A 23911-nucleotide genomic window follows, 5' to 3' on the forward strand; every position below is an offset into this window, starting at 1 on the left:
GAGCAAAGGGGACATAAGTGTAATCACTTGTTTTAATGTCTACTAATAGCAGAAAAACACAAATCCACTAGATTAAATGACCTTTATATGACCTGAAAAACCCTTCAGAAAGTCTGTAAATTCAGGAATATGCACAGCTTGAAATTAACACTGTTTATTCAATGCAATTCAGCTCAACCTTGAAATGTGCAATGTACTGGGTTAGATGTGAATATATTTATCTTTCTAAATTCTAAAGACCTCTAAAATGTGGAGAGCTACTGTAGAAGAAGTGTATGCTTTAAAGTAAGTAAGCCTCACAGAAGGCTTCCTGATGCTTTCTGAACAGCTGCACAAAGTGTCTGACATCGTTTATTTGCACATGAACGCTAGAAAAGGTTTGCATCACAGTTGTCAGGTGTGATATCTGAAGTGTGTCCAAACTGACATTAATTTCTCTAAAAGAAAGCCTCTGCTGTTAGTATTTTAAATGGGATGTATAAGAAACTGTCCATTCATCGTGTATCAAACTCAGTCTCCCTAATGTAAAGTCCAGTTAACTAAGAGCCCCCTTTGGTTTTGAGCCATGTATCTGGTTATGTCCTGTGGATCTCTAACAGCTTTTTATCTTTATGTGGTGAACGCATATAGTTTTTGGCCTCTCGTGGTTTTTTTGGTTTTTTTACTTTAACCTGCAATTGTGTTGTCAGCGCTCGGTGTCCTCTGATTAAATGCCTATTCTATTTTCTTTCCTTTTTACTAAAACAACCACCTGAAACATCTGTCATAACCAGCTGCCTCGTGGCATCAGTGAAACTTGAGATATTTGTATTTTCCCATACTTTATAAAAGTGTTTTGTCCTGTTGTCCAAATAAAATGACAGTGATGTTTACCCATGTGTTCCCGGAGACTGCTGCTTTCAAACTGAAATGGTCACATGAGCCTCATTAGAGATGGTCTTGGTGTCTGATCACAGAAAAGTGCCATCAGAATTTGATCCATCATGTAATACGATCTGGACAACATCTGATTGGCCCTGATTTCATTTTTTTTAGCACGACAATGATCATAAACACACTACCAATGCAGTAAAAGCATACCTGGATAGAAAACCACACAATGGACACTATTCCTGAAACTGTGAGACTGCAGGAGGTAAAGAAAGCACTGAAGGTCAGAAAAAAAATCCAGGAGATGGCGCTGATGCATGTTAAAAGTGAGTTCAGATAACTAAATGGTCCAGTAGGTGGCGGTAACGCACCCTGCTGTAAGATGGTTGACCTGCAGCCATTAACAGTCAAAGAAGAAGGGGAAGAAGCAGCAGTAATCGGCTGGGAAGCTGCCTGCATCATCCGCCGACCGAGCCAGGAACCGACCAGCAGAACCGGAGAAAAATGGCGTTCACATTCGCGGCCTTTTGCTACATGCTCGCTCTGCTGCTAACGGCGGCGCTTATCTTCTTCGCTATCTGGCATGTAAGTACACATTTCTAGGTCACCTGCTAAACGGTGCGGACGTAAAAGTAGGTGAAAGAATGAGAAAGACGGGCTAACGGTGAGCTAACGAAGTCTGGGAATGAATGGCACACACCCTGTCCTGTCGGCTAGGACAACAAGTTAGCAGCTTTAACACCAAGACGTGTTTTTAATAAACTATTTTCCCATCATCCATATAGACCTCAACATCACTTTTACACGTTTTATACTCCTTTATTTTGTTTGTATCGCTTGCCAGCACAGAGTGCAGTGTTGGCTAGTTAGCATGCTAAGCTAACGTTTGGCTGTCATGTGTTTATCGACATGTCACATCTCTGCATTGTGTAATACCGCCAGGTTTTGCAGTCACAACCCCAACGTAAGCATGGGGGTTTTGTAGCACATTAAACTAGCTGCAAATAATTAACTAGCTGTTCAGTCATTTACTAGCGTGAGGTAATCAGTGACGTGGCTTGGGATAAAAAATAAATAAATAGATAAATAAACTTTCCAGTTTGGATAGCTTCAGTTTTCTGCTTCTGGCTGGTCATATTGGAGAACTTACCTGTTGTATTGTGAATAAATAACTTGAAGACAGAGAACATGCACTTTACTTTTGAATGCAAACCAAAGAGTAATTTTCTTTCATTTTAATTCACTGATTAAAAAGCTTATATGAAGTAATACCACCATACAGGGTAATCGTACTCCTTTCCGTAAAAGACCCTCTCTAAGTATTCAAACCATGTTTCAAACAAACTAGCCTCACAAATAAGCTAAATATGAGAATTTAGCTTATCTGACTGTATCCACACTTCAAGTCAGGGTTCAGTATTTTGCCCAAGGATACCTGACAGGTGTTCTATCACCCAAGCCACAGCCTACCCAAAGTTAGTACCCTACCCAAAGGGCCAATTAGTAAATTAATTTTCTATGAAATTACCCATTTTGTTTCGTTTCTGCATTTTTGTGAAAAGGGGTGCCTAAAAGTAGCTTTTATTCTATGCTAAAGTTTGTCAAAGCTGAGGATATAGCAGATGAGTTTGTTTGAGCTGATTATAACTTGGGGTTTAGTCTTTTATGAAAGCCGTTAGCCGTGAGTGACATGCATAGTCAAAGTTTGGTTGGACTAGAACAGATGATTTACCATTTGCCTTTCTTTTATCGAGATGACTTATTATTTTGTCTATATAGGAGTGTAATTTTTGCAGCTACCTTGTACATGATACATTTTTAGTTTCTCCTAGATCTGTTAAATGATTAGTTGAGCTAATTTCAAAAAGAGTCACATTTGGCTAACAGAATTCTACCCTTGTTATGTTTGCGGTTACTGGCAAAAAGGATAACTTCAGTTTTCCTAAGAGGAAGTCGAAGCTTATCTTCCTGTAGTCAGAGGCTAACAGATTAGAATTTTAGTTAAATATTGTTAGGATTTGGAAAAAAGTTCACAATAAACAGCTTCAGACCTGTTAATAATGTAGATGGGGAAAACTAATAGACCTGAAATAGATCCTTGTGGTACACCACAAGTAACATTTCCAGCTGGTGACCTTTTGTCACCTGTTGATTAAATCTATTGCTTTTATATTCATCCACAGAATTAAAAGCCCTTTGAAAGTCAGTAAATACAGCACTATTATACAAGGCATTATCCATATTAAATCAAATTTTATTTTGAAGGTATATAAGAGCAGTATGAGTAGTGTAACCTGGTAAAATATTATTGCACGAGTCTCTGTTTTTAACATTTTACCATTGATCACCTTGCTCCTTCAGATAATTGCTTTCGATGAGCTGAAGACTGACTACAAGAATCCTATAGATCAATGTAACACTTTAAATCCGGTAAGTGATCTCACTTTTTCCGCTCTCACACCTTCCTTGCATGCAGATATGCTCTGATGAAAGATGTTCTCTTTATTTTAGTACAACTTTATCCGCCTATCTGTCTTTTTTCTCTCATTTCTCTGCACTGTTATGCTAAATAACCTGCCTGTTATAACTTCAGTGATCTTGTCAGCTGTCAAACTCTAACAGCCTTTTTGTTTTTCCTTATCTGCTTTTTTTTAACCACTTTTTTTTTTAAACTGCAAAAAGACAGTTGAAAAGGTCAAAAAGATTAAAAGAGTCAAAATTGCAATAAAGGTTTGTACCAATCTTTAAAATGCCCGCTCAGTTCCAACTCAGTCTGCAGTCTTGTCATTTTGCACGGGGAAGTGTTTGCAAACGTCTTTTCAGTTAACTAATCTTAAGGCCAGGGTTCAGCTCGGGATTAGACAACATGCCACCTGTGCCTCACCTGTGCCCTTTTTATTTCCTCCCCCCACCTACACGGTTGTTACAGTTTTATTTTTGGCTTTTCAATCTCTACTTTTGTATTTCCCTCCTGTACGCTTCAAAGTTCAGCTTCAGACTGATTGCACTGACTAACAGGCACGTTTTCAGCTTTCTTGAACTACCTTTTTTTTTTTTTTTTTTTTTTTTTTTTTTGGGCCGTTGAAGCAAATGGATATCTAACAGTGGGTAAGCACTATACTCTTGGACCAAGTGTCCTCGTTATTGATTATGGATTAAGAATAGCTGTTAACTGAAAAGACTTGCAAATGCTCAAAACATGCATGATCTTTATTACAACCTACCCTTTGTTTGCATATAGTTACAAGTATAGAGTATTCCCAGGAAACTCGGAGAAATGGGTAACTTGTTTTCCATTTGAAACAGCAGTTCTGGCAGAGCTTGCACATAACTGTTAGGATGGTATAGAATCACAGCAGCCCGAACACTACTCTTTTGATTTTGTAAAACCCCTTTTTTTTATACTTTGGTATAGCGTGTTTGATTTTTTTCAAGACAGCTTGTTTTATTCTTCAATCACCAGTTTTCTTAAATGCATGTCGCATCTTGTTTTTCTGCAAGGTGGAGGCTACAATTTGAGTCAGCAATTAGTAGACCTAGGCCACTGTTTATGATCTCAGTGTTGGCTCTAACCCGCATCACCTGCGGTTCAGAACAGATGGCTGCAGAATCCAAACACTCTCCAGCTCAGCAATATTTAGAGCTCCTGATTGGTCAGTGATTCTTAGCTGAAAAGTGAAGGTTCCCTTACGTTTAAGCCTTGACACGCTCCACAGTCCGACCTGCAGTTTTGACCTCTTTTTTTTTTTTTTTTTTTCCTTTTCACGTGTGGACGCTCGGCTCAGTTGGCACAATAAATTTATTTATTTATTTTTTTGTGCAGTTGTTTTGTATTTGGCAGCACAGTGCAGGATTTCAGCACATTTAAAGCCCGTCCCGTCCTTCCTGCAACTTCCTCTTTCCCACACACCCCTCACCCTTCCATCTGTGGGCTGTTGGTTGCCCCCTCCTCTCCGCCCTCTGCTCTTATTTTTAATGCATGGCTTCCATGTGGCGCCTCCATCTGCCCCCCTGAACCCCGCAACCAGCTCGAACTCTGTCAACCTGAGGCAGGCTGCTGCATCGACAATGCTAAGCGTGCTCACAGCATGGTCCTTCTCTGGTGTGTTGTCCAGTGCGCTTGTCAGGAAGTGGAATGATCTGTAGGTTCACCCTCACTGCAGAAAATGTCGATGTTGGGATGCGCAGATATTCTTCAGAGCAATTTGTCCCCCTTTAATTGTGGTCAGACTTGATAATGCATGACATAACCAGGGTGGGAAATTAATGATTTTCTCTATCCATTTGCAACAGTTTATTTAAAAAATTATGCAAGCACCACACGTAACTTCAGTGACTAAAAGAGGCGATTATACATATTAATTTTCTCAATGCGTAGCCACATATGGCTTAACTGTGGCACCTTTTGTAAGCATTAAACAAGTCAGGAATGACTTAAAATCTGCATGTGGATGGTTTTAATTTTTCACCCTGTCTCATGTGTTAAAATAGAGCAGTGTTTATGTGTTTTACCTAATATAAGATGAAGCTGGGCCTCACTAAAGACCTGTATAGCACATGTAAAGCGCAAAATTACAGCTTAACCAGAGTTCATTTGTGATTCAGTCCTTCTTTTGTATTCTTTCAGCTACTGCAATTTTTAGACGTCTGCTTCTTTAAATAGCTCTGCTTTCTCCTTGTAAAAAGGACTCATTACCTTTGAGGATTCGTTACATCACATCATTTTGTCCTCTGATCAGTGTGCTTCAATTTCTAAGTCTCTGCATTTATTCCACACATTGAGTGGATGGATAAACTTTGTTTAGACAGTACATTACTAAGTCAGAATTAGAACAAGAGAATTGAACTATCAGCTTTATGTGAATTTTGACATAATATCTTCTTCCTTGGCTCCTTTAGCTGGTGCTCCCAGAGTATCTTATCCACTTCTTCTTCTGCGTGATGTTCTTCTGTGCGGCCGAGTGGCTCACCCTCTGTCTCAACTTACCACTGCTGGCTTATCATGTCTGGAGGTACGTATTCGAAAACACTGATCCTAGAGTCAACACCTGGTTTTACTTAACTAAACCTTCTTAAACAAGTCACATCTGCATGTAACTCGCTGCTTTCATGTTTGCCTTTCTGCAGGTATATGAGCAGACCTGTGATGAGCTGTCCAGGACTTTACGACCCAACAACCATCATGAACGCTGACATCCTGGCGTACTGTCAAAAAGAAGGCTGGTGCAAACTGGCTTTCTACCTCCTGTCATTCTTCTACTATCTCTACGGGTATGTTTTTATTTTTCACTTGTATTTTTCTGCTCTTTACTTTTCATTTGTATCTACTGAGTGAAGAATCTTTGAGACTTGGGCTTCATTATGGGCGGGTCTGTTGTTTGAAGTGCAAAAAAATGTGTGGATATGAAGATATGTTGATCCTGGGGTAGTTTTGTCAGAGAGGCGGACACCACTTTACTTGTTTGTTGAAACGTAGAGGCAGTCAGTAGTGACAGGAGAACAACACAGCATGGCTCTGTCTAAAATCTGCCTACCAGCAGCTTTTAAAAAGGCGCTCAGTCTTCCTTTGTCAAATAACAATTTGTGGATTTATGTACCGGCCTTGATGCTTATTTAGATGTTCCTCTTGCTCTCTCCAACAGGATGATCTACGTTCTGGTGAGCTCTTAAATGGTGCGATGAAGCAAAAGGACCTGCATGTACAGTAAACGACCAGACACTATGATCTTAGTGCTGGAGCACTGGACCTGCTGGAGACCACCTTTCAGCAACACAAGACGCCATTTCCAAGTGGACAAACCTGTCATTTCAGAAACATTTAGCCAGTTTTAAGAGAATCTTGGTTGCAGTGTTCCTCTCATAGCACTATAGTTACAAAGGTTTTATGGAAAATACGGACAGGCCTGAATGGACACATCTCTTTCTCTCTCTTCTTTTTTTTCCCTGTTTTTTAATAGTGTGATTTTTGATGCTTGGGATTGAAAATAAAGTTGTTGTTTTTTTCATCACGGTTCCCAACTGTTGAGTGTTTACAGACTAGGTAGACATTTTCAGGTGTGCATTTATCTGTGAGAACTGCATTAGCTTTTTCTGTGAATAAGATCCCGGGCTTTAAAAGCCAATTTACACCTGCCACGTGTCTCATTACCATGACTAAAACGAACAGCGGAGTGTAAAACAGACTTTTGTTCTTGCCCGCAGATGCAGAAGGTCTTATAACGTGACACATTGAGGGCTGAAGTGCATGTTAGCGAAACGTGTCGCACAAAGACAATCGTAGTCTGGTTGTCTGTTATCACCTTTCAAGCTATCTGATGTATTGTTTCCATACATCCCTGTCAAACTATTGCTGATATTTGTTTTCTTAAGTGTGGACCGCCATGTGTGTGATCTGTAGACCCGTCCTTGCAGCTATCTCTAAATAAAAGGTAGACTCAACAGTACTTTAATGTATTCACCGTTAGGAAGGAACACTATCCTCCTCTTTCCTTTTGGCATTTAAGTTTTGATCGACATCAGCTGATGTGCCATACTGTTGAATGTACCTTTGAATTTCTTTTTGTCATTGTGCGTTTTAAATTCAACACCAAATATTCCACATTGTTAGAAGATCCAACATTTTATTTATTCATTTTTTCAATTTTACCTTTTTTCTTTTTTTAGTAATTCTTCAGAATATCAAGCACTCCTCGCAGTATCGCTCATCTCCAAAATCAGAATCTAGACTGATGCTTTAGGCCACTGCAAATTTTTTTCATTCATGTTAGAGTATTTATTGTCATGTCTAACATGTAAATTTATCAGGGAAAAGGATTATCATTTGTCACATTCAAATAAAGAAGTTTTTATGTGTTAGATCACATCAAATTACATCTAGGAAATTGTTTATTTGGATCTAAATAAACTATCCTGCTCTGTTAACGTGGACTGAAGTGTTATTTCTATGTAAGATGTCAGCAAAAAAAACTTATAGTGCAGTACAAAAGTCTTAAGACACCCCTCATGTCTTTATATTTTGCCTCCAAGGAGCAAGACTTGTAATTATTTAAAGTGGGTTTTCAGGCTTTTATTCAGACATTGGTTTCTTTTTCACTTATTTTCAGTCCAGTCTTTTTACCTGACAATTTTTCTTTTTTGTTAAACCATATAACACAAGCCTATGATCATTTAAGTATAAAAAGGCACCTGACTCAACTTATGAGCCAGTGTTGTCTACAAAAAACAAAGAACCAGTTACTAGTACCATGTCACCAAAGACAATGTTCCCATTTCTTTAGTTTAATCTAAATAAGTCTAGATAAGTGTGGAAGGGTGGCTGTCAAGAAGCCATTCTTAAAGAGGAGCAATAGAAAAGGCTGAGCCCAAATTACACAAGAACTGGACTGAAAATCAGTGCTATCAGGTGTTCTGGAGTGATGAATTCAAATGTGAAAATGTTGGTTTAAATTGTCATTATGTGTGGAGTCACAACAATGAATGTCTACTCCCATCTGTAAACCATGGTAGAGGCTCTGTGATGCTTTGGGGATCTTGTCAAAATTGATGGAATTACGAATGCAGAAAAGTACTGTGGGATTGTGATCCACCATGCAATACCATCTGGAAAGCATCTGATTCGCAACAACTTCATTTTTAAAGACACTGCCAGTGCTGTAAATGCATACCTGGGTAGAAAAACACACAATGGAACACTATCAGTTGTAGATTGGCCTCCCCAGAGCTCGACATTACTTAAGCACTGTGTCAGCAAACATCTAAAGATGTACCGAATGTCCCTCAAGAAGCTTGGAGAACTATTCCTGCAGACCACGTAAGAAAATTACAAGAAAGGTTGTCTAATAGCAAATGTAGGTGACCAATAGACGAAATGCAAACGTTATTGGCATTTCACTGCTGCAAGTAGTAGGAATCACAGAATGTAGATGAAAAACTATAGATTGTGGGATATTTTAATACGATGAAAAATAAAACATAACTTGATTTTGCGCTACTAGGAAGGAACCATTACAGTTCATAGAAGCCTAATTTCATCATTAGATTTAGTTCACAAAGACTTACCCTATTTGAGTAATGTCTGGTTTCAATGAAGAAATAACTTAGAAATATTAGAAATAACTGATAAGCTCCACATTTAGAGACAGACTTGATGTCTGAAAAGCTGTTGTGCAGTTTTATTCCCCTTAAATAAAAAGACAATTGGAAAGTACACACATATATTTCCCAGCTGACATAGCACTTCTAACACACACCATTATTTTATTTGCAATATAAACAAAACATTTTCCATCTAATAACATAAAGCAGTATCTCCTCATCAAGTCTTTAATTATAATGAGGATGATAAAAAGCCATATATTACAGTGTTCATTCTAAAGTGCATTTCTCAAGAATATAATCATACCACCACACAATCAGGAAAGCATCACTGGCAAACAAGCAAGCTTGAGGAACTTGAGACTTTTCCAGCTCTGTAGAAAGGAGCAGTAATCACCGAGACACCGAGCGCTCTGAGCGAACTTCACTTTCTTGGTAGGCTGTGTACTTTTCCCGAAACTCGTGAAGGAAGTTGTATTGCTACAGAAAAGTAAAAAGATGCGGGTAAATGGAAAATTAGTAAATACCTAAAAAAGAGGCAGTCAAACAAACACTAAGGGATCACACAACAGAAAGACTAAAATTTGAATAAATCAGAGACTATATAATGCTGTGATGATACTTTCTTCATGAATTCAAAGGCTTTATTTATAATTTATGGTGTTTTGATTGACTGGGAGTTCACAGCAACAAAAAACAGAGGAAAGTAATTTAAAAGCAGGAATCAGAGAATGCTCAGTGTTTCTTCTTGTTAAATGATCTGATTAATCTGTTATGTATACTTACCAGGTACCTTGTTTAGCACAGCTGTTCAATTGCTCGTTAAAACAAATATTTAATAATCCAATCACATGGCAGCAAATTAGTGTATTTGGACATGGAAGCATGTTTGAGACAACCTGCTCAAGTTCAAAATGGAGGTTTAGAATCGAGAAGAAAATGATTTATGAGGCTCTGGGGTTTACAGAGAATAGCCTGAAAACAAAAACAACTCAAATAACCACATCCAAGAGCATCTCTGATAATGTAAATCAGCAGAAGACCGCACCAGCTGTCACTTCTCTCAGCAGGACAGGAAGTGAAGCTTCACACATCCTCACACATCCAGAAGACTGTAAAATAACGGTGAACGGGATGCTTTCTTGGCACACTTTGAGTCCCTTCGTACCTGAATTATTGCTGATCATGTTCATCCCTTTATGACCAGTGTACCCATCTTCCAATGAGTGCTTCCAGGACGACAGCATGTCACAAAGTGTCTTATAAAGGTTTCTTGAAAATATCATTGAGTTCACTGTATTCAAATGGCCACCATTGATTATTTTACATAAGCAGCATTTTTTCTATTTTTTTTTCCCATTTATAATTTAGATCCTCAAGACTCTTCTAGCAGCAAGTTACCTGAAAATCATGAGGTTCTGGTTTTAATCACTAGTTACAGATCTTATTACAATCTGTTTAGAGTAACAGTGACATAGCAGTGAATGATGTAGATGTAGAATAAGGTGAATAGCAAACTGCTTTCATATAGGTATGTAACAGTATTCAGTTTCTCATCAGATCCACTGCTTGCTTGCGACATCTGCCAAAGCTGAGGCTTCAAAACACAAACCACAAACCAATGGTTGGAGGCTCAGTAGCTACGTCCATCTTTTACATACAGTCTATAGTTCTTCCAGGTTTATGCGTATGCTATTCTTGAGCAGATTCAATTGAGCGTTTTGATAATAGAGTTAATTTTTAACCACAATTTTGCTGTGCGTGTACAATGACAATAGATTCTCCTTGTCAGGGTCATAGGGGGCTGGAGTCTATCCCAGCTGTCTGTATGGCCCACTTAGGGGGAGAGGCAGGATACACCCTGGACAGGTCGCCAGTCTGTCGCAGGGCTAAAAAATTCTATTCTAATCTAATTTATTAATCGCGCCAATTTTAGACCATCAAATGTCTCTGCAAGGTACAAACCAACAAAAAACATGAGTTTATAATAAACTAACAAAAGCAGAAAAATGACCCCTTAAAAACTACAGATGAAGAGGAAGAAAAGCAGCGGCTCACCCTCACTGTTTGTATTGCTCCTCCTCCTCTGTGCTGCCTGAGGATTTCGATGGCTTTGTTTGGCGTCATTGTGACAGAGAGCTGAAGCAGCAGGCAGGCAGCGACTGCAGGGCAAACAACAGCCATGTGATGGGAGCAGTGACATTAAATTAGGTTACATGACATTTCTGATGTTGGATAGAGAATATTCGATATAAATTTAAAAATAAAAGAATAATAATCTTACTTAATCCAGAGCGTCCCAGGCCCCCGTAGCAGCTGAGGAGATAGGGAAAAGGAATAAAGTACAAAATCCAATGAAATTGACAGCTAAAGAACAAACTGTTGTGTTGTATAATGAAAGGTGTCTGGAGGAGCTGACAATAGATGTGTTTGTGTTGATATGATGCCATCTGGCACTTCAAAGTTTTATGATACCAAGGTGTCCTTTATTGGACAGGGAATACTGTGGTAGCGATGCCTCTCAGCATCAAAATTAAAACCCACTCATATCATACAAGTCCAGGACAACCAGTTTCCTCCTGTTGCCTAGCAAGCAGCTTTATAAGCTCTCTGGGAGAGTTGAGAGCCTCTCAGGGGCCTTTTAGCAACAGCAGTAAAAGCTCTGCTGACTTCAGATCTCCTGGTTTTATAGAGCAACACAAAAACCTCTCTTTACTATCCAATCTGATCTGCTTTTGTAGGTCTCTCTGTTTAACCCTGGTCATGCTTAAAATAAAAGCTTAATCACAATAAAATTGCATCCTGTCAACACTTTTACTGGAAACTGAAAAATGAAATCATTTTGTTGCTATAAAACTGATTTGTGTGGGATCAAAGAACCACCCAGCAGTTCAGCCGATATCCATCCACTCATTCTGGAATTCTAAATCATTTACCGCTGTATGTAAACAACCTTCACTACTTCAAATATGATTATTGGAGGTTTATACTTTCTACTACTACTTGAGCCCTAAGTCTTTCAGGTAATTATTTAAGAGTTCTTGAACAAGAGATCTCAAGGCTTTCTGGAGATCTCAAGGTTTTTTTGGACACTGGCTTCTTTTTCACTCGTTTTGAATCCAGTCCTTGTACCTGAAAATTTTCAGAAGGATTTCTTTCAACGCATCTACAGAAAATGCCAAATATTACATAATTGCACCAACAAGGTGAGTCCAAAACAGCTATTAAACGTGACACACGGCAATGATCCAAAATACACACCCAATGCAACTGAAGCATTCTTGGATAGAAAAGCACACAGTGGAACACCATCGGTCATGGATTGGCCTCCACAGAGCCTGGAGCTCAACATTTTTAAAGCAGGGTGGGATCATCTTGACACAATGGAACCAAAGGCAGCCAACATCGAAAGAAGAGCTTTGAATGTTGTACAAGAAGCCTGGAGAACTATTCATGAAACTACAAAGAAGATATTTTCCTCAAGTTAGCTCAGGATGTGTTGAAGAATGAAGGTGGTCATGCCAAATATTGACTTTCGAGCTTGTTCAAATTGTACAAACTCTGTTTTCTTCATCTTCTGTTGTGTTTACATGTTTCACATTTCAATACATCCCCCATTTTACTACCAAAAGATTTTTTTTAAATCTTAAGATTTCTGCACAGTACTACATGCTAACCCTCCTCTCTGCTTTGTCTGTACTAATTTGCAGGTAGACATCACGCACTGTGTGGAACATTAAACTGAACTCAGTTTCGACTTACTGGATCACCGTCCTCCTGTCGTTCTTGAGGCTGATCTGCAGCTCATCAAGGATCTGGCAGCACTGGTTAAGCTCAGGTGCGTCTCCATCTAGGAAAGGCATGTGGTGAACCCTGAAGCCACGCTGCTGGTAGACCTCCAGCAGTGAGGGAACCCTGTATTTGCTAAGCTCTCCTCTTGTGCAGAAAACAAACACATCCTGCACCCCCTGGTTCTGGAGCTCCTCTGTAACAAGAACAGAAGTTTCTCTTGTAAAACTGGAAAACCCCAAGTTATCCACATTTTTTCCAACACTTAAGGCTAATTTCTGCATAAATGTACTATTTATAAAATACTGTGCAAAAATGAAATCATAAATCAGATAGCTAAGCGAATAAAATGCTTTGCATAAAGTTAAACACTATCAAGTTTGTGCTTGACTTCTGGTGAGTTCCATTCTTGTATTTTATTAATTTTTTAATGTGCACTAATTAGAAGGTATCTGGACAGTTACTGAGTGTAGGCTGTATAAGATGACAACACTCTACCCCCTAATCCAAATATGGTGACTTTGACTCAAAAGAACATACTCAACATACTCTAAATTGACAGACTTTTGCACAGACATGGTTGCATTCAACACTGTTGTACATGTGCAATGACAACAAAGATTGTTAATTGATATTACAAAGTCAAGGTTTTCTACGTCTTACAGTAAAGACTATTTTTTAACATTTAAAATATATGTTGTAATCTTGCTTCTTGATTAAGTGGTTAGATTCAAACATCTGCTTGTGAATGCTAATTACATCTGATAAAATCAGGACCAGCACCAACTTACCAATATCTTTTTGCAGACATCTGCGGATTTCTTTGTATTTGCAACCTTTAGTCAACAAAAACAAAACAAAAAAAGAGCAAAAACAAAAAAAAAAGTCAGAAGAAAACAAAATTCAATACAGGATACAGTAAATACAGTAAACAAATTGTTCTACCTGGTAGTGCACATATTCCAAGAAACTGCGGGCACCCTACTATGGATAGAGGCAACCTTAAAGCCAATGAAAACCAATATTAGCAGAGTGATATTTGTTTGTGTCCATATCAGCAAGAACAAATAGACTTCCACACAGCTTTTAAATTGATCAAACTTACCAGGAGATGTGCAGTGGAGTCAGCTCCTCTTCTCCAACCTCATCATCAGATGAAGAGTCAAACTCGCTTGTCCTCATTTCTTCAGCCCCCCCCAAACAGCTGAGAAGTGACACACTAAAGTTCACTTATGTTTGGCTACTTACGCTTTACCGGTTCTGATAATACTCAACAATAAATCATGAATTATACTGTTTTGAATAATCACCACATAAATTCACATCACTGTAATATCAGACATGCAGAGATTAATAAAAATTTCCATTGCAATACCAAAATGTAATATATTTACTGCCATAACAAGCTAGCTGTGGTAGGTTTTTTGTTTTCAGAAAGGCTAAGCTCCCTGCTTTTAGTTGAAGAATTTTCCAGTGTCACAATGGATTTTTTCAGGTGGTGACTAATTGTGTTAAGCATGATCAAAACCCACAGTAAAGGTAATAAATATGTGTCATAATTTAGCAGAACTCTGTGCATGATCATGTTTTTTTTGACCATCAACAAAAAATATCTCCACGTGAAGTCATACTGGCAATGATGATGTAAAGTAAATGATATTCAAACACAATGCAACTGCCCTGATATTAGGCATGCCATTATTAAGGCATTAAAGAGGTTTATGTAGAAGTCAGGTTAATGTGTGGACATAATTTCCTTAGGGATTAATAAAGTATTCTGATTCTGATTTATGACTCCCTAAGCTCAGGTGACAATAAGGTGAGCAGCTCGAGGCTTCAAACCAATCCTTCAGCCTCAAGGTAAACAGAATATCTACACACTTGATTCTCCAATATTTTGAAGGTATAAAATTTCCTATAAATATAAAGTTTGATTTATTATGAACATTATTATCGAAACTGACGGTTTATTTCACATTGAACTCAGCTAACGCTAGCTGTGCAGCTCATATCAGAACACGATAACAACAAGACAACAAAATTAAATAAAACCACCATCTTACTGTCGCCCAAAATAAACAAAACGCTCTGTAGCTTTACGGAAATACATGTCTGTGAGTAAATATTCAGAATATCGGAGTAGTTTTCGTGATTTCTCACCAGTCACGCGATCTTCCTCGCGACTGTTTTGACAGCTCCGTGAGTCTGTCGGCAGCTGCAACAATTTAAAAACGCCATGAAGCACTCAGCCAATCAGATTCGAGAAATGACGCTTGGCCACACCCCAGGGCAAAACAAAACAGAGGCTTGTGCGTTCGATTTAACCAGAGGAGTCATCGAGGCGGGCGGAATAAACATACGACTAGAAATAACACAAAATCGGATATTCTTAGAATTAAATAGACTGGGTCTTACAGGGTTGCGTCTACAGTATATACACATATAATATTCCCATACTAATGTTCATATTTCAGTTAAGCGTATTTTCGTAATGTATTGTACACATAATACAACAAAGCAGACATTGCAAAATGTATTTCTCAAGAAATGGGGTAGGTGAAAGAAATTTTGACCATTTTCTGCATTGTGGTGAATTCTTGTGCGCCAATTTCTGCATCAATTTAACGAGGAAATGTTTTTATTTACTTACTGTAAAACACACAGAGCAGGCACCAGGTGACAGCCAAGTGTGTGAAGCACATCAGTTTCGTGCTCTGTATTGGAACTATGTCAAACCTTATTGTCCCTTTTAAATAAACAAACAAATAAAAATTAGTAATTTTCCATTTCCATTTACATATTGAACACTTTTGGACGTTTATTTAAGTGTCATGCCAATAAAATATAGACATTACAACAATTTAAATATGTTAAATATATAAATTGAAAAACAGAGCACATTTGCACAACAGCACCAAACGGGCAATCCACTATGAAGCAACACTTGCTTCATAGTTCACTGAGCGTCACGCAGGACATCTGCTGTCTGCACAGAGCAGCACACAGAGCCTCACGACCCTTCACGCTGCAAACCAGTTCTGACGTTAGAACAGCAGGAAAGCGGAGACCTGGAGGTTTTTAGGATTTACTGGACCTTTTTCGGATGTCTGAAGAAACATTATTGAGGAGCTCTGACTGAGGTGAGCTGCTTTATCTTTCTTTTACATTGTTTGCTTCAATAATCAGCTTTTATCTTATGTATTGTGAGTGGTTTGATTGATGTTTGGAAATCCCTAACATGTATATGTGTTCATAAAAATGATTTTTTTTGTTTTTGTTTCTGTAAATCACAGTCTGGCATCCTGGAATAAAAACCCATGATGTGCATTATTCCACAGAATTAGAAATAACTGTAAGGCTATAATGAATCTCTACAATAAAGTGATCTTATCTGGTTTATTTGATATTTAAAAAATGAATCCAATGGATGTTTAATTTGTCTTTTTTTTGGATGATCCCTGCCTCTCCTTCTGTCAGCAGACTTATAAGGAGGGATCTTGGCTCCTGCAGCCATTTCCCCTGCAGGGCTGAGCTCTTTGGCTGGCTTGCCACTTCCTTAGCAGAGGGACTGCTGGCAGGGGCAACATCTGAGCAGGTACCACAAACAAACAAGACGCAGAAGTCATTAAATCAGGTTCTTTGAATAATAAGAAAATAAGGTTTAGTTTGCTGAAAGAGAGATAGACTGACTTGCGTGCTTGGTCTCCATCTGAGTTTTTGGGGATTTTGTAAATCAGAAAGATGACTGTGTAGACAAAAGTAGAGGTTTTTTTTTTTTTCTTAGCACAAACTCTGTCAAAATCATTGCTCTGCTCTTGTCTTCATAATCAGCTTTCTGATTACTGGAAAAATCAGAAAGCTCATATGGAGTCATACACAGTTTGTGCACATTAATCAGTGAGTGTCAGCAAACACACTGATTATTAATGTGTTTGTGTTTGTGTCCCTGCACAGGTCATGAAGCCTCAGGAGGCAGAGCTTGTTACTGAAATCTCCAAGGTATTCTGAACCTTCCCTCATCAGCCAGCCTGGTTTTGTGAGACATATTAGTTGAACTTTGATGACCAAAATAGAGTTTAGACGATACTATGTCATCCCCTCCAGTTACAATGCATGGTCTCGGAGCTGAAGTCGGGGTTCACCAGCGCTCTGCTGGAGCTCAGTCAGATCCAACATGGAGACACATACCTGAGAGAGGAGCTGGAGGAGAACAGGAGGAGCTGTCAGAAAAAAGCTCTAAGGCTGGAGGCTCTAGTCGACTCACTGAGGGTAAGACTTAAAAATTAACCCGAAGGGTTTCTCATATTTCACTGCAAAGTGATGATGCTCAGCTAGTTCTAGACCAAAAGCTCAGCATCAGTGCTTTGTGAACTACAGGAGGAACTCAGTGTGATGAGGTGTCAGATCGTGCAGCTGTACAGCAACAGACACAGACCTCAGCAGGATGGAAAGAGCTCCACATCCAAGCAAAGAGAAAGGTAACGTGTACCACGACCCTGAAAGAATGCATTGCTATTACTGCCATACCTAGGTGTAAAATTCAGTATGGTATCATTAAAGCACAGCTCAGATCATTTGTAGCTTCGAACAGTCCATCATTAACCTCATCCTTACATCTCATCTTTGCCTCATGAGTCATTTGGACCTTTATTAGTCAATGCATGCTTATTTCTCCAACATTTTATCCATAGGAGTAACACATTTTTCCAGTTTTGCAAACCTTGAGTTACAAAGCAATTAGATACGTGATATAAATGCACAGTAAAGACTGTAAACATTTTTAGGCAAGACTGTAAGTAGTAAATGGTGCTATTTGTCCACTGCGGTGCAGCAGCGATCCAGCTGAGCCGGAGCGTGTACAACGTCAGTGTGATTGTTCATCTGCTCCACCTGCCTGTCTGTCCAGAGGAAAACTGCTCCTCCACTGTTTCCTGCAGGGCCTCAAAGCCGGTCTCAGTGAAGGCACAGGTGAGTTCACACATCGCTCATATATATGCATAACTCTTTTTTTCTTCTTCTAATTTTGCAGATTCATCATCCTTTTCTTTTTTCTTTGGGTTTTACAGATGCACGCCATCAGGTCGCGATGCAGCTCCTGCACTCTGAGTGGGAATATGTGTCAACCTTGAACCAGCTGTACGACAAATACAAGACCCCACCGGCTCACCACATGACTGCAGAGCCATAGTAAGTGCTGGAGAGGATTTGTGACCCTTTTTTCCACTGTGAGTTACAGAAGTTTCCATTTGTGGTAAAAGATACTGTGTATGCGTATGTGTTTTCTGTGATGCAGTCAGACGTATTTGAAGTTTGTGGAGCAGCTGTTACAGCGCCATCTGCTCTTCAGAAATACCCTGCAGGAGCGGTTATCAGCTGAACACTGGAAATCTCTGGTTGGAGACATCCTGGTGCAGCTTATTGGACAAAATGATGTAAGCCAATGTTCTGTTGTGACGTTTTTATGATTTCAGTCTATCTTTCATTTCCATTGATACACAGGTTTTCATATTCTTCCTCATCTGTGTTGTCCAGACAGCTTTTTCAGACATGTACCTCGGATACACGACGACCCTGGCGTCATTCCTCTCACTCGAGTTCAAGAGACTCAATCATCCTGACAAGAGTCAAATTTTGCAGGTATTTCATGAGATTTACCATTAACATTGTTCAGCTAAAATGCACTTAAGACACCAGAAAGATGCTTTGGGTCTTGTTTTACAGGGCAGCCAGATGGAGAGAGAGGAAATGAAACTGCTCTCCTTGCTGTTGGCACCTGTCGCGCGCATACACAGCTACCTGAGTCACATTCAGGTGAGTCAGCAGCCAGAGCAAATCCAGTTTTGAAGATCTACAGATACTTTCAGTGTATTAATTTAACTTAATTTAATAAGGATTTGACCTGACAGCTTACTGTTCCTTCTCCAGAACCTCTTGCAGTGGACTGGTAAGGAGCATCCTGACTGCAGCCTCTTGTTGGGAACTGAGCGAGCTCTGAGGAGCATTTTATCCCGCTGTCATGTAATTCTCGAGGAAGACGTCCGGTGGGAAGAAGGAGAAGTAGCTGGACAAAGGTGAGAGCATTATCAAAGATGTCAGATTATTTCTTTTAGATTTGGGTTGCTGATGTGGAAGTCTCACAGAGGACCTATTTGTTAATTTTCATCTCCATGTTTTTATTTTTGGACTCTTTTAGACTAGTTTTGCATGAATTGTAGTTCAAAATATTATTGGCTGTCCACTGCAAACAGGTGGTTGTATCCACTCTCATTCACATGATAAAGTTCCATGATTAGAAAAACTGGAAACAAGCATTTAGTGCAGTGTTTTGAGCTTTTCACTCACAGGGATTGCACATATGCTGACCTCATTATTTGAAACTTTTTCCATCATAACACAGTACATTATATATGTGAGAAAATACGGAAGAGCACAATAGCTCCACCTGCATTTGTCTGCATTTAGAGTTTTACAAGTTTTCTTGTTCTTTGCATAAAAAGCACCTCTGATGCTGGGGCTGGCGTTTCTGCTGCAAATTGTTGCACGAGGAGCCAGCACACCAGAGAGTCTCAGCAGGCCAGGGAAGAGTCAAACGCTGCTGCTCAGAGGTCAGTGTCACCCGCATCGGACGTCAAACAATACAGCATGCACGAGAACAGCTGTGGCACAGAGTGTTGCTGTCAAACTCCAGCAACAGCCTATTTCAGTGGCATTCATCTGCAAAAATGTTTTGCATGCTTTTACTTTACACTGTACAGGTATAGTGCTGTGAAAAGGTATTCGCACCTTTCCTGATGTCCTTTTTTTGTTTGTTTTTTGGATATTTGTCACGCTTACATGTTTCAGATAATCAAACAATCACATTTTAAAATTAGACAAAGATAACTCCAATAAATATGACATTTGTTTTTAAATGATGTTTTCATTTATTAAAACATCATTTTCTTAACTGTGATTAGGAAGCTGAAAGCTGAGATCAATTTCATGAGCCTTATCACTGCCAGACCCGTTGAATCAAGAAATCAGTTAAACAGAATCAGTCTGACAAAGTGGAGTAGGCTAAAAGATCTCAAAAAGCAATATATCATTCCACAGTCTTAAAAAAAAGAGAAACAAAACAAAATAGAATATTCTGGGAAAATATTCTATGGACTGATGACGCAAAAGTTTAACTTTTGGAACATCTGAATCCTGTTACATATGGTGTAAAACTAACACACCACATTTCATAATAAGAAAATCATCCCGCCAGTCAAACGTGATGGTGATACTGTGACAGTCTGGAGCTGCTTTGCTGTTTTAGGATCTGGAGGACTTAATATCAGCTGATGGAACCATGAAATCTGCAGCAGGTCAGCTGTGAATGGCTAAAAAAACAAACAAACCCAAAACCAACAACAACAAAAACAGCATGAAAGTTTTGTAGTGCCCTAGTCAAAGTTCAGACTTAAACCCAGTTGACATGCTCTGGCTTGATGTAAACAGGCTACTCATGTTTGAAACCCTCCAGTGTGGTTATATTAACACAATTCTGCATCGAAGAGTGGGCCAAAATTCTTCCACAGTCATGTGACACTTTTATTGCCAGTTATCACAAATGCTTGATCGAAGTCCTTGTTGCCAAGGGTAGAACAACTAGTTATTAGGTTTAGGGTGAAATAATTTTTCACATAGGGTCAGGTAGATTTGGATAGCTTTTTTCTCTGAAATTTTCTTTAAAAAATAGCATTTTGTCATTTGTCTAGGTCATCTTTGTCTAATGTTAAAATCTGTTTGATAATTTGAAACATTTCATTGTGAGAAATACACAAAGGAAAAAAAAACACAATATCTTGTTACAGCACTCTACATGAGTGTCATGTAGAGTGCTTTCTTCCAGTGGATGTAGATGTCATGGTGGGGTCATTTTATTTCTTTTGCCAGCAGAGATAACCAGATAGCTGCTGGCCTCAGCAACGGTGTGAATGGCTGCCAGTCAATGCGTCTGGAGTGTTGGTCCTGCAGCCCTGTGAGAAGAGACCGGGCCCTCCTGAACCAGCCGGCCCATGACTGTGGACACGCCTACTGCTCCCTCCTCACTCCAGACACAGCAGGATGGGGAGACAACAGCGACTCAGGTCAGGGCACCTTCAGCCAGCCCACGGGGAAAGGCACCAACGAGCTAGAGGCACCTCGCACAAACCACAGCCTGGAAGACTGTGAGACAGACCCCGATGACACCTCAGCCTTCGACTATTCCTCAGTCACCTCGTGTAGCCCTGATGGCACTCTGCGCAGGGAGATGACGGGTAGCAACAGCGGGGAGGATGAAGAGGAAGACAGCCAGGTGCCAGTGCTGTTAAAGCCCTCGTACAGTCAGCAGCAGCAGGTCAAAGAGACACCCAGAGAGAGGACTGTGTGTCTGAGGTGGCAGATTCCAAGACTGACCCCTCACCCTCCTCTGAGGAACCCATCAGGGCCCTACGTGGACGGGCCAACGCCTTGTCTCGTCAGCTCCTATGGGAAGAGGTTAGTCAGCGTTAGAAAGGGATCACCTCCTCTTCACCCGAAAAGTGCCTTCAGGCCAATCTGGGACGATCCGTCAAAGCAGGTATTCACTTTTAATTTAATACACCTTTCAGTGCTGTTTTTTGCAATTTGTCACCTCCAGGTGGTTTAGTGCTGCAACAGCTCCCACTGAGATCATCTTAGTCTTTATTTACGTGGAAAATGCCATCAAAACAAGCTTTGATATTCTGCACACAGTGACTTCAATCAAATAGTGGATCAGAAAATTCTCTATAATGTCTTAACGATTTTGCCATTTAGAAAATCTTTTGGAGAATATACATGCGACTCAAATACATTTCAACCATTGATCAAATCATTCATGACTGTCAATTTGTTTGGGAGACAGTGATCTGAGGGATCATCGTGTTTGTTATTACAATGATTAATTAATAAGATGACTATCATGTAAAATGGTGGAAAATTTTAATTTGAAGTTTTCAAGTTTTAATTTGAAATATCTCCAGATACCACATGACTGATTCTCCAGCCTGTTAATGCTTTAATCTGTTCCTGCACTTCATGTGTCTTCATGATGCAGGCTGATTCAGCCCCAGAGAAAGACAACAGGCAAGGTTTCATTCCGATTCAGGCTCCAGCGAGGCAAAACTTTCAGAATTTCAACCCGAGCAGAGAAAATTTGAGGTAAGAGCATCAAATATGTGATAGCAGTGAAACTTTCTCCAAGGCAAGTTGATCAAACATGCTCGGGCAAATTGCACTGCAATTATTTTTGATTGAATAAATATAAATATGATCACTAAGCTGACTTTCCTAACACATCTCCCATCTCTTCAGGCCAGGGCTGGCTCAGCAGCGAGCGAACCATGCAGCAGCAGCCACGAGCAGTGGAGGATTGTGGGATGACAGTGAGGACAGCGAGGGACCCTGCAGCACCGTTTGATGACTGTCGTTTAGTTACAAGTTACATCCAAAACCTGAGCACAAGCATTTTTCCACAAGGCCTCTAAAGCCGTGAAGTGCATGAATGAGCAATGAGCAGCTGAAATCATGGACTGTTTTTGGATTTGACGTTAAATTAAAGCTTCATTGAGCTCTGCAGAAGTCTTTGTTCTTTATGTCTTTTCATGATTACACTTTTATATGTGGGCGGGATCAAGCTTAAGCCCAGGTTCAACTCATTACAGAAGAGAAAAAAACCCCAAAAAGCAGCAATAATCAGATGTTTCATCGGGACTTTAATGGTCCCAATGAGACAATATAAACATTTAGACAGGCTGCATAGCTAGAAATGATTAGCTAAACTGTTTACCTCTACTTTAATATTGACCTAAAGTGCTCTACTACATAAAAGAAAACAAGTCTCATTGACCTGCTAATATCTGTGGTCTTTTACTCAAGTCTTGTACAACGCTGTAAACCCTTGGCCTTCTCTTAATGAGCTTCATAAGCTATTTGAAAACTGTTAGAATTCATATTATGGCAAGAACCAGTCAGCTATGTAAAAAGAAACAACAGTCCATTAAGAACTAAAGATCAGTCAGTTCGGAAGATTGCTAAAACTTTAAACTTGTCCCCAAATGCAGTTACAAAAACCATCAAGTGCTACAATGAAACTGGCTCATATGAGGACCGCGCCAGGAAAAGAAGACCAAGAGTCACCTCTGCTGCTGAGGATAAATTCATCCAGCCTCAGAAATTTAACAGCACCTGGTTATTCCACCAGTTCAGCTCTCATTCACATGACAGATAACTGGTATAAATATCTAGATAATGGGAATTTGGCCGGGGTGGTATTTTTGGACTTTAGTGCTGCATTTGATTTGATAAATCATGATCTTTTGATAGATAAACTAAAATGTTATGGATTTTCTCCAGCTGCTTTGTGCTGGATGGAAAGTTATTTGTCTGGAAGAAGGCAAAAGGTTTATTATAATGGTTATTTCTCTGAGGGCTGTGAAATGAACTGTGGTCTACCCCAAGGCATATTATACAAATATTGATAAAATGCACGATAAACTTTCTTGGCTTTCTGTACAAGCTAAATTATACTATGGCTTACTTGTATTTTTAAAGAAAGCACTACTGGTAAACACACCACACTTTTTTTATGCTCAGTTGCAGTATCCAGATGAAATACATAATCATGCTACACGATTCTCAACTAACCACAATTTAGTAACTCCTCGAGTTAAAAGTAAGTTTTTGAAAAACTCTGTTATATTTAAAGCATCTTTTCAGTGGAATAAGTTGCCTTATGCAATTAGAGAATTGGCTTCTATTCATAATTTTAAAAATCACCTAAAAGCCTATTTAGGCAGTTTTTAATTTATTTGTAAATATTGTAAGAGGGTAATGTCACTTGTAATGGACATTGTGTATTTTGTTTGAGTGTTTTTTATATTTATATACTTATATTTTCAGAATTGTAAAACCTTACTGTGGATGTAAGAGCCAAATTATGTGGATATTTTGCATCCACTTCATTGTGTAACATTTTATTCGATGGTATTTGATGGTTTGGGCCCCAGGAAGACAAGCAACCACTGTTGTGGAAGCTAATGGGGTTCCTTATAAATAAACAAATAAATAAATCTAAGATTAGAGCCCAGATAAATGCCACACAGAGTTCCAGTAGCAGACACATCTCGAC

General features: G+C 39.3%; 3 protein-coding genes across 10 annotated transcripts; 2 read left to right on the plus strand and 1 right to left on the minus strand.

The window, feature by feature from the left end:
* The first annotated feature begins 1239 nt into the window (after positions 1-1239).
* cnih1 (cornichon family member 1) lies at positions 1240-7791 on the plus strand. Of its 2 annotated transcripts, XM_025901242.1 has the most exons (6): positions 1240-1455; positions 3232-3300; positions 3553-3600; positions 5770-5882; positions 5998-6141; positions 6513-7791. In XM_025901242.1, the coding sequence occupies exons 1-6, from the start codon at positions 1375-1377 to the stop codon at positions 6538-6540; spliced, it is 483 nt and encodes a 160-aa protein (XP_025757027.1). In that variant the 5' UTR covers positions 1240-1374; the 3' UTR covers positions 6541-7791. The 2 variants fall into 2 exon arrangements, with proteins under 2 accessions (XP_025757027.1, XP_003445501.1); XM_003445453.5 differs by lacking the exon at positions 3553-3600 and having other exon boundaries at positions 1249-1455.
* A 1209-nt stretch (positions 7792-9000) lies between these two features.
* cdkn3 (cyclin dependent kinase inhibitor 3) lies at positions 9001-15002 on the minus strand. The gene is made up of 8 exons (XM_003445452.4): positions 14914-15002; positions 13859-13957; positions 13699-13754; positions 13545-13589; positions 12727-12949; positions 11249-11280; positions 11023-11126; positions 9001-9444 (listed from the first exon to the last, which is right to left on the minus strand). Exons 2-8 carry the CDS (start codon positions 13933-13935, stop codon positions 9358-9360), a joined length of 624 nt encoding a protein of 207 aa, XP_003445500.1. The 5' UTR covers positions 13936-13957; positions 14914-15002; the 3' UTR covers positions 9001-9357.
* A 699-nt stretch (positions 15003-15701) lies between these two features.
* On the plus strand, positions 15702-22359 carry si:ch211-67f24.7 (uncharacterized). 7 transcript variants are annotated; one of them, XM_005477483.4, is made up of 16 exons: positions 15702-15893; positions 16047-16105; positions 16231-16348; positions 16708-16752; positions 16858-17022; positions 17131-17231; positions 17585-17721; positions 17820-17940; positions 18047-18185; positions 18286-18390; positions 18475-18564; positions 18679-18824; positions 19251-19358; positions 20674-21340; positions 21839-21942; positions 22096-22359. In XM_005477483.4, exons 4-16 carry the CDS (start codon positions 16711-16713, stop codon positions 22199-22201), a joined length of 2031 nt encoding a protein of 676 aa, XP_005477540.1. In that variant the 5' UTR covers positions 15702-15893; positions 16047-16105; positions 16231-16348; positions 16708-16710; the 3' UTR covers positions 22202-22359. The 7 variants fall into 7 exon arrangements, with proteins under 7 accessions (XP_005477540.1, XP_019204746.1, XP_005477541.1 ...); XM_019349201.2 differs by having other exon boundaries at positions 16234-16348; XM_005477484.4 differs by lacking the exon at positions 16047-16105.
* The last annotated feature ends 1552 nt before the right edge of the window (positions 22360-23911 follow it).

The sequence above is a fragment of the Oreochromis niloticus genome, linkage group LG19, assembly GCF_001858045.2.
Source record: "Oreochromis niloticus isolate F11D_XX linkage group LG19, O_niloticus_UMD_NMBU, whole genome shotgun sequence".
NCBI classification, from domain to species: Eukaryota; Metazoa; Chordata; class Actinopteri; order Cichliformes; family Cichlidae; genus Oreochromis; species Oreochromis niloticus.

Bases quoted from the DNA above. Each gene is read 5' to 3' on its own strand.
- cnih1 (XM_025901242.1), top strand. From the start codon at position 1,375: ATGGCGTTCACATTCGCGGCCTTTTGCTACATGCTCGCTCTGCTGCTA. The intron at 1,456-3,231 runs GTAAGTACACAT...TTGCTCCTTCAG, and splicing joins TCTTCTTCGCTATCTGGCAT to ATAATTGCTTTCGATGAGCT. The intron at 3,601-5,769 runs GTTTGTACCAAT...TGGCTCCTTTAG, and splicing joins GAGTCAAAATTGCAATAAAG to CTGGTGCTCCCAGAGTATCT.
- cdkn3 (XM_003445452.4), bottom strand. From the start codon at position 13,935: ATGAGGACAAGCGAGTTTGACTCTTCATCTGATGATGAGGTTGGAGAA. The intron at 12,950-13,544 runs GTAAGTTGGTGC...TTCTTGTTACAG, and splicing joins ATGTCTGCAAAAAGATATTG to AGGAGCTCCAGAACCAGGGG. The intron at 9,445-11,022 runs GTGAGCCGCTGC...ACTTTTCTGTAG, and splicing joins GAGCAATACAAACAGTGAGG to CAATACAACTTCCTTCACGA.
- si:ch211-67f24.7 (XM_005477480.4), top strand. From the start codon at position 16,181: ATGTTTAATTTGTCTTTTTTTTGGATGATCCCTGCCTCTCCTTCTGTC. The intron at 16,349-16,707 runs GTACCACAAACA...GTCCCTGCACAG, and splicing joins CAGGGGCAACATCTGAGCAG to GTCATGAAGCCTCAGGAGGC. The intron at 19,359-20,673 runs GTCAGTGTCACC...TTCTTTTGCCAG, and splicing joins TCAAACGCTGCTGCTCAGAG to CAGAGATAACCAGATAGCTG.